Source organism: Haliotis rubra, unplaced genomic scaffold, assembly GCF_003918875.1.
Source record: "Haliotis rubra isolate DU_JTF1 unplaced genomic scaffold, ASM391887v1 Scf226, whole genome shotgun sequence".
Lineage (NCBI taxonomy): Eukaryota > Metazoa > Mollusca > Gastropoda > Lepetellida > Haliotidae > Haliotis > Haliotis rubra.
This window is the reverse complement of record NW_025766292.1, coordinates 1410844-1425286: the sequence shown is the minus strand read 5'-3', so window position 1 is coordinate 1425286 and position 14443 is coordinate 1410844. Positions and strand designations below refer to the sequence as shown.

General features: G+C 41.0%; 1 protein-coding gene across 1 annotated transcript; it reads left to right on the top strand.

Moving 5' to 3' along the window:
• Positions 1–193: 193 nt before the first annotated feature.
• LOC124277727 (WD repeat-containing protein on Y chromosome-like) lies at positions 194–9588 on the top strand. The gene is made up of 4 exons (XM_046713451.1): positions 194–333; positions 588–2022; positions 5866–7616; positions 8437–9588. Exons 1-4 carry the CDS (start codon positions 196–198, stop codon positions 8803–8805), a joined length of 3693 nt encoding a protein of 1230 aa, XP_046569407.1. The 5' UTR covers positions 194–195; the 3' UTR covers positions 8806–9588.
• Positions 9589–14443: the final 4855 nt, after the last annotated feature.

Genomic DNA, 14443 nt, shown 5'->3' with positions numbered 1-14443 from the left:
CGTGTTACCGTGCAGGCATCAGGGAATGCGTCTATGTTATATGACACTTACGGTGTTAAACTGTACACAATGAAACAAATCTAAGTCGAAACATCTTTTAAGGAAACTGTCAAAATGCGCCGCCTGTCCATTGCGCCAACAGCAGCAATGTCGACATCAAGACCCAAAGTCGATCCCGGTGGACGAAGGGGAGGGATGAGGCCTCGAGGAACGACTGAGGACACTATTGACTCCCCATCTTGTAACTACCTAGGTAATCGCAGGAAAACTAAAGCTGCTGGAGATATTAACCTACACGAAGCCGCAGACAATGTTAAACTCAACAGATTGCAGGTAGGGCATTTTTTAAAACGGAATAAGTATACTTTTTAAGCCATTAAATCCTGAACTCCGTAAGGGTCAGTAAGTTTTAATTCCAATGTTATAAAATAACTGACAGGACATATCACACGTACACCTTTGGGCCGTATTTAACATACCTTAACGATAATATGTAAACTGGTAAGAATGAGACAAGAATAAATTCATTATAGCAGACAATGTATAGGTTAAACGATGGCTTATTGGTAGTTCTCTCAATTTCCCAGATGATATTCACAAAGGCCAGTCTGGAGGGTTTGCCGGGTTTGACTCTGGATGAGTTCAAGGTCGCAATTCGGCAGACCTTGCACCAAGACCTCAGCGACTTCGACCTTGATATGATGTTCATGAAGATGGACGCCAACTGTGATGGCACCATAGACTGGGAGGAGTACCTCACCTACAACCTCCTAGAATACAAGGAGAAGAACCAGATGATGCAGATGCTGAGAGAAAAGCCTTTTCCAAACGATATGAAGCAGATTCACACAAGGCACCACGAAATTATAGTCCGGATCTCCTTCTACCCCCACCTCACTAAGAGAAGCACCAAGGTCGACCTTACTAATGGCAAGTATGCTACCCTCAGTAGAGACGGGGTGTTGAGCTTCTGGACTATTCAGATGAACCATGTACGGTCAATCCCAGCATTCAGCCCTTCTGACCGTAAAACACAGCCGTGGTATGTCGACATGGCGTGTCTCTATAACAACAACATGCTCGCTGTCGCCTCCACAGACAGGGATATTACCTTCTTTGAAATGTCGACTAAGAAGCTGGTGAAGCGGTATATGATCACGGGGCTGGAAGATTGTGTGACGTGTTTAGATTGCCGGGCGGACCTAAAGGATAGGAAACACACTGTTCTGATATGGGGTGATACGGCTGGCAATCTTTATTCGGTCAACTTTGAAATTCAGAGAGGAGGTGCAATGTTCGGTTCTCAGGACCAGAAGAAAGACACGGTCAAGAAAGTCAGTTTTGCCGAGCTGCTCAGAGGGTATGTGCCAAACGTGAAAGCATACAAGCTAAGCAATGTTCACGATGATTGGGTGTGTAAGATCCAGTATGTGCCAGAGCTCAGCTGCGTCCTGTCATGTTGTCAGTGTTCCAACACGGCCCTCTTTATGGGAGACTTCGTCAAGAAGAAATCGCCAGCCTATTTTAAAGTGATGAAAGGTGTCCTCTGCTTTGACTACTGTCCTACGCATAATATCATCGCAACAGGAGGCATGGATTATAATATTCGCCTTTTTAACCCGTATGTCGCCAACAGGGCGATAGTCATACTCAAGGGACATCTCAAACCAGTCATTCACACAGTCTTAAATGGGAGAAAAAACATGCTGATCAGTATCGATAAGGGTAAAACAATCAGAATCTACGACCTGAAGGACCATATTTGTCTTCAGCATATCAGTGGTCGTATGGTCAAGTTGGGGCCGTTCCCGATCTCTGCCCTCACCTTCAACCGGAAGTTGCAGCATCTAATTCTTGCGACCAATGAGTTAGCTCTGCTGGAACACAAGGACGAGGACGAGAAGATTGCAGAGGTTATATCCCACACTAAACCGGTGGTGAAAGCACTGTACAACCCTACCTTCAACGTAATGGTCAGCGCCTGTGAGGAGTCTGTGGTCAGCATATGGAATATCGACAATGGTGGGTATGGTAAAACTCCGTCTTACATAAAAGTGACAATCCTGCCTTGATTCCAAGTTAGTCTGTGCTTGTTCTATGAAGCAATTAATTGGACCCGGTTGTCAGGCTTGGTGAATTGGTTGATCGCACTTCATGATGCTCATGATCATGGTTGACAGCAAAGGATGATGGTCATAAATGGTATAAATAATTGGTTTGTTTTATCTCGACTCGAGTAATTTAGAGGCTGACTTCACATTGTAATACCGAAATGGGCGTTAACCATCTGGATATCGCATTTTTTTTCTAATTTTTATAAGAGTGAACGTTGAGCTAGATCTACCCACAGCTGTACAATTAGACAGGCATGTAGCCCTATCAAACATGTAAATTCATTATGCTAGGTGTATATTAACTAAAGTTGCACCAGTAATAACGGAGTTGTAGCTTTATCCTAAATGTAGTGAATTTACAACAACAACAACAACAACAGTTTTATGTGACGTACTGATTTATCACACCTATGTTCCGTTCATAGTACTCAAAATCTCTGTTCGAAAGTCCGAATTTGATACTCTGTAGACAGAACATGAAATGACCGGCTTTACCACGTAAATAATGTATTGGTTAGACAAACGATTAACTGGACAACACATACACCTGTTTGGCATCAGTTCAACTCAAATCAGAAAGAATATTTCAAAACTCGCAAAATTATTTTCAATATTTGACATTTCCTTGAAAATTTTTATGTGACTATTGCTCTCCATAATTTCTCCATAATTTCACAACAAAGGATGCAAGCTACTCTCAGAATAATGATGTAAGGTTTGAGCAAAGGAATGCATGACATGGTTTAAAGTTGTATTTAACAATTCTTATAAACATATATCAAACAGTTTCATATCCTGTAATCACAACATTCTTTTCAATATAAATTGATTCTATTTTGCAAAACAAGACGACGAATAATCGAAAACGTTTGTGACAAACACATTTTTGATTTGTCCATAAAACAACATAATAACATTCAGTGACCAAGACACTTCCTTAAACGCATTGTGTGCATATGCACTTAATCGAAAATATGTAACATTTTCTATAATGAACATTGAACGAAATCCTTGTTCACTACACTGTTTATGTGAAATTACAACACTGAATATTTCACATCATAGGAACTACGTTCATGTTGCAGATATTTTTATGTTTCATCTTCAAACACGTAAAAAATAAAATATGTGTGTAACGAACGAACGACAAAAACCCATTTAAACATTATTAATGTTACATAAGTCAGATTAGCAGGTGCACATTGATGGTATGATGCACTTTCTATGACTCGGTTAATCCTGTAACTGACACTCGGGCTGAGATATATCATACGTAAAAGTAGCATCAGTGACAAACGGAAAAAACTGATTCTATGATTGCACCAATACCCTGTTACGGATCTGAAATATGGGGAACAAGCTACTGTAAAATTATTGAAACTGTGCACACCAGATTTTGCAAGTCATTTCTTAAAGTCAGTAAAACTACCAATAACAACATGGTTCTGGGAGAGTGTGTGAGAGCTCCCCTCCAGTATCAATATTTCTCAAGAGCAGTCAAGTACTAGTGCAGACTGATGCAGCTTCCACGAAACAGACTCCCCTATCAGGCATATCAAATGATGAAAACTCTGGACGATAATGGTAAAACAACATGGGCTTCTCATATTGGTTTCTTATGGATATCTCAAGACATAGGCTGTATATCCACATTTATGGAAATGTTTAAACTGAGATTGTATGACTGCTTCACTGAATACTGGCGTGCATCAGTATTTTCGTCATCCAAATGTAATTACTATTCACAATTTAAATCATTTCTCAGCGTCGAACCATACTTAACTAGTGAACTGCTACCAAATCAACGTAAAATTATAACCCAGTTTCCGTGCTGTAACTTCAGACTCGCAGTGGAATGTGGCCGTCATACAAACACCCCGTATATTGAACGTCTCTGCCTCTTTTGTCATGCTGCTGGCCATGATTACAGAGAAGATGAATTCCATATCTTATTAATATGTCCAAAATATTCCAAACTAAGATCTAACTGTTTTTCAAATCATTTGACTCAACCACCGACAACTGAAACCTTCATCCGACTGTTGTCATCGGTCAATATCCATATTTTAAGATCATTGAGTAAATATCTTTCACTAGTCCGCCGTATAAAGAATAAATAAATATAACATTAATCAATACTAAAGTATACTCAGCTTTACTCAGTATGTATTGACTTTTGCCAAATGTATGTAATACGGGCCATGGGACTAAATTACCGAATAAACCTGTCTGTCTGTCTGTCTGGGAAATGGTGGTGTAAATATCTGATCCACATAAAGATCAATCATAAATCGATTGAATTACTTCCTTGAGAAGAAAAGACTTCTATCAAGAATACAGACACGCTTTGAATAAGGACTTTCATGCTTCTACATGATACTGATCAATGTAGATAGATAATTGATCTGACTGCATGCAAAATACGTGGTCCACTCTGAAAGTATCTGACGTAAGAGTATAAAGTTCAGAATCCAGTTCCATGGTATTGTTTCAAAAACTCAATAACGTCTCTTGTATAGATACGACACAACTTATCTTGTCGTTATACCTTGTTGGTGAACAGAAACGAAAGAAGGAATCACATGCAACAATGATAGCTTCACACCAATTTCTCCTGATTATCGTTATCGAATTATTGCAATTTCTTTTAACACAGTTTGTTCGCTTTGTCAAACTGTGACGTAGTCCAGTAGTTCGCCGACAGTGGACTGGTTCCCCGCGTGCGTACCAGCGAGTGAGTTTAGCTTTACGCTGCACTCAGCGATACAGCGGCGGTCTGTAAATAATCGAGTCTTGACCAGACAATCCAGTGATCAACAGCATGAGCATCGATCTACACAACTGGGATACGATGACATGTGTCAATCAAGTCAGCGAGTCTGACCACCCGATCCCGTTAGTCGCCTCTTACAACAAGCATGGGTTACTGCAGATCAATTCTAACCCGGATCTTCACGGGTTTAATGTACCCATTCAAAGTGCTCGTGCTCCTGTCGCAAGGCAATGCTCACTCACGTGATAAGCATCCATCAGTTATTGTCGGGTGAAAGTCCTGAAGCGCCAGTAAAATAATTTTATTTATGCACAAGATTTACCATTCAGTTTCCGTGATGAAAGCGATCGTGGCAGGAGTTGATGGAACGAAGGAAACACGGCATGATTCATCCCCATCATTACATAACAAAAAATGAGGAAAAGAAAACACAATCCTTTTCATTTCGTGTGTGGCCAGTGCGTCATTAACATTTTTCACAATTTGGTAAATGTTGTCGCTAAATGTATTACTATAGAAACTTGTCTAATCACCCCAACTTTTTACTGACAAGAGTGTTTTGTTACAAATTCGTTGTTGATCTGTCACGTCTCTTTGAAGTCCGCTGGTAATTAATGATAAGGTGTAGGTGTTGTTAGGTGTGTTGGAGATGTCGGTGTTGGTGTGTGGTTGGTGTGTGTGGTGTGTGGTGTTTGTCTGTATCGTATTATACCATCTTCATAAGAAAGGTATAATACTTTATGGGTAACAAATTCTTTATAATATTATGATGAGACGCTTCGGTATAGATTCCTATCCATGAAGTATCATATTGTTATTATTCATCAACTTCTAAAATGCCAATCAAACAGATTATATCATCTTCGCTGTGTCAATCTTTAAGTACACACATTACCACACAGACACAGACACTCATAGAGACACACATGCACATAGAGAGATGAAATAAATAATACTGTAGCATATTTCTGCTTTCAGGAGAAAAGATAATGCAGTTCATCAACGCTCACAGTTCAATCGAAAATGGCGTCGAAATTCCTGTTGAAATTACAGTTATGACATTTGACACGGGAGGCCGCCGTATCATTACCGGCGCGAGGGACGGCAGTGTCAAAGTATGGAACTTTAATAATGGTGCCTGTCTCCAGAAATTTCAAATACCTGACGAAAGCGTTATAACGGGGATAGTAAGCTCCAAACACCGCATCTACGTAGCCGGGTGGGATAGGAAAGTTCACATCTACGTGGATGGTGGTGGTGAAGAGAGTCGGAAGACGTGGCAGACACGACACAAAGAAGACATCCTCAATATTGCATACCTCAGCCCTAACATAATAGCAACCAGTTCTTATGATGGCGACATAGTCATCTGGGCACGTGACACAGGGCACATGTACAGTCGTCTCAACGCTCACCATGGTGTACGACCAATCATGGATACCTTTAATAGGGACAACACGGAGGAGGCAGAGGAGGAACTAGAAATGGACATGTCAGAAACTCCTCATCCCAGCCAGCCCTCCTCCATGTCCACCCCAGCTGATGGCAGGACCTCTTCCAGGAGAAGCAGTAGCAGCAGTCCGAGGAAGAGTCTCAGGTGGGGGTCACGGCTGGGGAGACTGAAGGAGGAAGAGGATGGGTCAAACGAGAGCACCACGCCAAGTAAGATGTCTTCAACCCATTCGTGCGAACATCCCCTTCTCCGTGCCTTGGACACTGAACAGATCAACAGCCCGTCTGGGAAGTTTAAACCAAGGAGCAAGTTCAGCAGGGATGAATACGAAAATATCTGTCAAGCCTACGAGGCAGCGGTTGAGAAAATAATATTTCTGAATACACGTGAAGCTCTAGAGAAGAAGACGGCTGTTATGGTAACAGCGGGTGCAGAGGGATGGGTTCGAGCCTGGTCTCTTCATCACCAAGGAGGACTTTTAGGGCAGTTCTATGCATCCCATGTGGTAGGGGACAGCATTTCTACTATTGCCACTGATGCCCAAAACAGATATCTGTTCACTGCAGACATATCAGGCTATGTGAAAGTCTGGGACCTCATTGGCTACTGCACAGACACAAACATGTCGCAGAGAGAAGAGGCCAGACACTTAGACCGATTGAAAGAAAAGTTCACTTTTCTAAGGGTTGAAAGTGCTTATGGACAAAGCTTATTCCAGATTACGAGACAAGCGCGTATATTTAACACACGTCCTCCACCACTGCGCAGCAAACCCGAAAAGAGCGTGAAGACGCCACGCCTGCTCAACTCATTCCGCGCTCATGTGTGTCCAGTCAATAGCATCGACTTCATAGAGGACCGTGAACTGATAATTACCGCCAGTGTGGATTGTGCCATCAGACTGTGGACCATCTGTGGCAGATACATTGGAACATTCGGCGAGAGGTGGAAGAAGCTACCGAGGACGATCATACCCGACAACATCAAAAGGAACATCCCTAAAGAGCTACGTCGAGCCGGCTCTGCTAAGACCCTCAGGGTCCTCAACGGAGGTGAAACGCCCCACTGGGAGCTCGCTATGAAGATAGTTCGGCAGAGGGGCATGGAGCAGTTGAGGACCCAGTTCCCACACCTGCAGAGGCGGGACTACAAAGGTGGCCCCGATACCGCTGAGCAGAAGATGGTTGGCAGCAACATATTGGGCAAGTCTTACAAGAGGAAGGTCCGCCACAAACTGCCACCAGTATTGCCCAAACTCATCGAGACTCCGAGCACTGTAGGTTCTTTACCGTTTAGCTGTTTCATAAGTAGCAGCTGCAGTTCATTTTCATGTGGTAAAGACTATATTTCAGTAGGCCTACTCATAGGAAACGAAAACATCAAACCACGTTGTTCTGTATGCTCAATGTTAAACCAATACAGAGCAAGACCCCTTGGCGCAGAAAAGGCCAATCGCTGGAGACCACTGTTCTTCTCAATAACAGCTTTACTTCATAGCTTGTTAATACGGTCAATGTTTAAATGGGCAATCGAAATTACAGATCCTTACATTCATACTATGATGGAATGGGGTAAGGCTAATGCCTACATTCCCTTGTTGCTGCTTGTCCATCGGAGGCGGATCCAGAAGCGGGTGGGTCGTGGGGTTGGGGGTTGAGTGTGTGTGTGTGTATTGCACACCTCCTCATTTTGGTCCCGAAAGTGTATTAAATAACCATTGAAACTCTCGTGAAAACGGGTGAAAGTGAACTGTGCACCCGCCCTTTCTAAAAAAAAGCTGCATCCGCCCCTGTCCATTTTTAAGTTATGCGGACCACCAGACAAAAGCCATATTGCATAAACTGTAACGAATTGCATTGGAGGCTGCATGCCGGACAATGTCACTGCACAGCAGTTAAACCCGAATACTCACCCGCTCACGGTCTCACCTCCCCAACCACCCACTAGCGGTACAATATTATACAAAACACAAACAAGGCCATGGGGGAGTTTCCAAAGTTCATTTCAACAGAGACCATATAATATTATATGGTCTCTGATTTCAAAGTGTGTTCGATTGCACTTTATTTAAACTGACGCGTTTCTCTTCATTTCAGATTGCCGTGTATCACTCCATTCCATTTGTTGATTTGAGTCCCTTCGACCTTGTTCACCCTCCAGAGGTCATTGAAGAAATCAACAAACGCAGGCAGGTGGCCTCAATCAGATATTCTGCCAAACAGAAAGGAGGCGTGATCTCAACCTACAACAAGGTCATCACTAAACCAGCGGTGGGCTTACCCAAACAGGGGCCACACAATCGTCTGAAGAAAATAATCAGTTTGCATAAACGTCAGAGAAGTCGGAGCGGAACTCCTGACACTGAGGACATGCGCAGTACACTGACGAACTGTCCGAGTACAGTGACATCACCAAGTCCAGACTCAAGGTCCAGTCATGGGGTAAAGCTGGCGCAGATTGACTGACAGACCTCGTTGGATGTTTCCGGCGCACTAGAGAGTAATGGATGAATAGCTGATTTGGGTCCATCGCGTTTGTTCAGAAACTTTCATTTGAGAGATTAGGTGCTTAGGCAGACATACACAACGCAATGTGAACTTGACAATGGAATATTTTAGTAACACGTATACCATAAGAAATATATACTACTCTTAACAATATGCAACTACTTGCACATATGGAATCATAATCATAAATCGTGTCGTTAAGGATATAGATAAAACGAACCGATGTCATTTTATTACGCCAGAATTTAGATTTAGCGAGTTGAATATTTTCGTGTTATATTTATTATTGTATTTTCGATACGTTTAACCAGTTTTAGATAAATATTAAATGTGTATATGACCTTTTCACCTGTTCTCGTTTCGTATTAGGACAACTGTGCCACAACTTGGTGCCCTGTATTTTATGAAGCTATTGAAGTTTCAGGGTGGCCTAACACAACAAATGTATGTTGCTACTTCGTTCCTCTTCACTTTCTAAAACACAAACGCCATTTGTGGCGGACGGAGGTAAATATCATGTAATGTACGTATAATCTGATGGGTTGACAACCATTCACGCTGCAAACTCGAGTTTGAAAACAATGAAACGTTGGCCACATGTTTGTGAGAAGAAAGTCAGATTCTATTTCTTGCTAGTGGTTTGTCAAACTTAAAGAACTAGTTTGCTGACTCTAGTCGCAGTTGCTCCCAAAAGCCGTATGTTAGTAAAACCACCGACGTTCGTTTGAGCATCATGGTCTTGTGTTGATTCACACTGAATCCAAATCGGAGTGAGTCTAGGTTTCGAACTCACAATGTGAGTCACGCCTTAAATTGTGGTTTGAGCAAATGCCCTGTACGACTTAGTGAGACATACCATCAAAATGAGCAGTAGCAGCAACAGCAGCACATATAGACACACTGTTGTTGTTCTTCTTCATACATGACTCGCCATAACTGACAATACAACAGCAGGTAAAATGTGTAGGGGAAAACGATCAACTTACTGTAGTGTTAAACTACTATGGAAGTTACATGAAAGGAAATCTCAGTACGACACAGTATATAGCAAGGCTGACCACCCGATCCCGTTTGTCGGCTCTTACGACAAACATGGGTTGCTGAAAACCCGGATTTTCACGGGTTTAGAGTGTAGACTGGTGAAGACGTTACTACGTCACAACTTGTTGTCTCATGACTTAGTCTCTGACGCATGCATGCAATATTGTGTCGGACGAACTGCGTTGGAAGTTTTCATAAATGGTGGTGGTAATGATGATGGTGATGATGATGATGGTGATGATGATGATGACGGGCTTGACTAAAATGCTCGTTAAAATTCCGAATAATACTCTAAAGGCATTAAACTTTTCAACTTGCATTCAAAATGCCTTTAAGAAAAGAGTTTAACCAAGGATAACATCGGCTTAACGGTATGGCAGTTTGAATAAATATTACGACAAAAAATCAAACCCTTGTTTGAATTATGACTGAGTTTTCTTAATGCGTATAATCACAAATTACATTAAAAACAACAGCGAAATTATTAGCATATTTATTAAATTTACGCAATTTCAAATAACCACTTTATACACTTTGACCAATCAATATTTTCTTCAGCGATACCAAAAGGGTTATAAATCTTGATAATAAGTGACAATTGCCAAGCAGGAAGAAAATGTATAATTATTGACCTTAATTTCCTATTCTGAACCGCGATGAGAAGCTTGTGACATTTATTGATATTGTAATATCCCAATAAACACCGGTTATATTTGTAGAACAAAGCATATTATTAATATTCAAGAAGGTTGCGTGAGCGATAATTCACCTAATGACCAAGCACGTGAATCATGATGGATGAGAGCGGCTATCAGCCATAAACAGTTGGTATGATCAGCCAGACTCTGACTGTATGAATAACGGTACTCCTAACGGTAGAGAGTGGTTGATGGTGGATACACTGGTGCATACAGACACAACACACATACATAAAGACAAACGGACAGACACAGACAGACAGACAGACACACACATACACACACATAGACACAGACAGACACACAGACATAAAGACAAACGGACAGACACAGACAGACAGATAAACACAGACACACACACATACAGACACACACAGACATAAAGACAAACGGACAGACACAGACACACACACAGACATAAAGACAAACGGACAGACACACAAACACACACACACACACACACACACACACACACGAAGGTACCACCTACAACTTCAACCACATCGGTTAACAAAGGCGAAACAAATTCCCAGTAACTTAATGAAACTTCGAGAAAGTTCGTGACAAAATATCATGCTCGTCTCAAGGAAATATGGTTTAGAATCAGTAGTGCTCTAGTTTTGATAAATGACTTTCTTTCCCAGAATGTTGTGTGATCGCTTGCCCTTCCCTGATTTCCTATGGTTTCCATAAAATGTTCTAAATTTAAGTCTTAACATCCTCAGAATATGAGATCACATTCGTATTCAACGTGAAAATATGTTAAAGCACCAACAGACACACGATACTGACATTAAGAAAAATGCATTAAATCGAAAACTCCTACCAATATGCCAGAATTTAGAACCTAACATGTAGAACAATTTATATAATTCAAACAGACTGCATTTTAAACACCACCAGTTCGCTTGGTTTGATCTTTAGTTTCAAGGGTCCAACACTAAGTGCGGGTTCCGCGCTGAACAAATTTCCAAAATGAAAAAAACTCAAACTCTATCAATTTCCCTGGCACGCGAAACTTGCCGCCGGGACCACTTGAGCCAAGCAGAAAAAGGCACTGTCACGCGAGCCAAATAGCCCTCCAGGAAAATATTTCTTCCCGAGTTCCTTCCTCTGCCGACACATAGCCCTAACGGTAACCTTAGAGAAGCTTTCAGAAAGAGACCACTTAATTCTTGGGGTTTATAACGTGGAAACGTTCACGGGTGTCATTTTTATTGTACCAGCTTGCGTGATGGGGTATGGCTTTAGCTCTTTCACTTCATTTGTTCCGGACAGCTTGTTAAGTGCTTAGTAAAATCGTTAGGTTCATATGCCAAAAATCACGTGTTAAAGTAGTCTCATTTCACTCAAGTTTGCTGACAGTCTCAAAAAGTTCATACACAGAACTATTGGTTCATTTTCATTGGCAGACTTTAATAGCAAGCTTATAGAATTCAAGGTGCCTGCCTTCCAATCTCTTTATGCCAGAGTTTGATTCTCATTGAAGAAGAACCAAGCCATGGTATGAAAAATATACACTTATAGACACGTTTATCCCCAAACCGCTGCCAACGATTACATGCTTAGACCGGATTCCCCAAACCATGTAAAGACTCCCCCTCAACCAACGTGGAAGATATACAGTGATATCCCTAACCCACAACCAACGTGAAAGATACATCCCTAACCCACAACAAACGTGAAAGATACACCCCTAACCAACAACCAACGTGAAAGATACATCCCTAACCAACAACCAACGTGAAAGATACATCCCTAACCCACAACCAACGTGAAAGATACATCCCTAACCCACAACCAACGTGAAAGATACATCCCTAACCCACAACCAACGTGAAAGATACATCCCTTACCCACAACCAACGTGAAAGATACGTAGAGATTATTACACTTCATATTTCATATCTTGCCAGACCCATAGGCAGGCCTCGGTCCGATATGGTTGTCTCGGGATGATATCGGGCAAGATATGAAAAATGAAGTGTAATAATCTTTTTATCAATTAATACCTGCCTAGATTAAGATTTTTTGAGTTACATGTTTTTTGTTTGTTTTTGTTTTATCTCTTTGTCCAAATACACGTTGTTTATTAAAAAATAACTGACACAACAACAAAGATAAATATTCCGTTCAATGAATTTAATAAACTCAGAAAACATAGAAAAACAGAAGAAACAGTAACAGGAACATACTGCTTGGTTTCGATTTCCATATTTCCTTCGTCCTTTCCCCGGCCATGATCAAAGTATGATCTAACATGACGTCATCTCTATGACATCATTCTTGATGTGACATCATTCGATTCATTAACGTTCCGTGATGTCGTGTACAAAATTGACGGGGAAGATATCAATATTTTCCCTCCTCTCAGCAGGCAAGATAACGATATCTTGCCCGGGGCCAGATATGACCATGCCAATCCTGCCCATATCAGGGTGGCAAAAAAGCCCATCTCAGGGAAAATACCGCTGTATTAAGTGATAAACAGTGATATCCCTAACCCACAACCAACGTGAAAGATACACAGTGATATCCCTAACCCACAACCAACGTGAAAGATACACAGTGATATCCCTAACCCACAACCAACGTGAAAGATACACAGTGATATCCCTAACCCACAACCAACGTGAAAGACACACAGTGATATCCCTAACCCACAACCAACGTGAAAGATACACAGTCCTTCCAGATCGGGATATTGCATCTATATAGCCAGAGAGGGATATTAAGGATAGGAACATTATATTTACTCCACCCTGTAACTGTATATATCATGAAATATCTCTGAAACCGACCATACTGATTTCATTTTTTTCAAAATGCATCTAGATCAAATCTTTTAAACAAAACCAAAGAATCATCTTACAAGTTCAGGGTGATATTCTATTTTTTCAATGAAAGGGCATTTTCTTATAAACTCACATTTGTCTTAGAGCCATAGACTCATTACTTTAAATTTATTTGCAAATATTTCTGACTCAGTTCCAAGGGTAGAGTTCAGAGAAATGATGTTCAGAGCCCTCGGCAAGACATGATCATTAACCCTCACCTTTCACAAATGAAAAACATCAAACGTCTAGACGGACTTAAACGTAAGTAAAACCCTCATACAGTATACCTATTTCTCTCGTTTTATTACTATTGCCCCAGCAGAGTCTATCATTTCCTCAATATTTGCCCATAAATATGTATGAGGACAATTACTGTTTGGATTTAAGAACTTTTAACCCACACGCTGGTCAGTTTTCTTCCAATATTGGTAATTTCTCCTTCTGCTGATGGTACGTTTAACATATTAAACGTTGCATGTGACGTGATGCATTAAAGATTCATCTGTACTCGACTACAATTATATTGATATACGAGTCATCATTTAGATAACAAGCCAGTCAAATGATATCTTCTGGTACTGCATTCTGCCACGCATTGCGCTCTTTGGACTGAGTAATGAGTTGGAATATTGTGGGGCTCAGAGAAAATTCTGAATAAATATGCATATTCATTCAATTTGTTTTCCAACTGTTACTCGGTATACGTTTGAAGGTGAGGGTAAAGAAATTTGGTATTGTTTGGTAAAAGGTATTTCGGTTAGGATCATGAGACATAAGCATAAACATGATGATATTGCAAAGACAATGTTCAAAGCAATGTAATATTCCATGAAAGGATGAGAGACCTAAACGTACATTACCTGTGTTGTAAACGTACATTACCTGTGTTGTAAACGTACATTACCTGTGTTGTAAACTGTGTTGTAAACGTACATTACCTGTGTTGTAAACGTACATTACCTGTGTTGTTGCCTGTGACTGAATGCACTTTTTTGCTAAAAACGATTTACACGATATGTT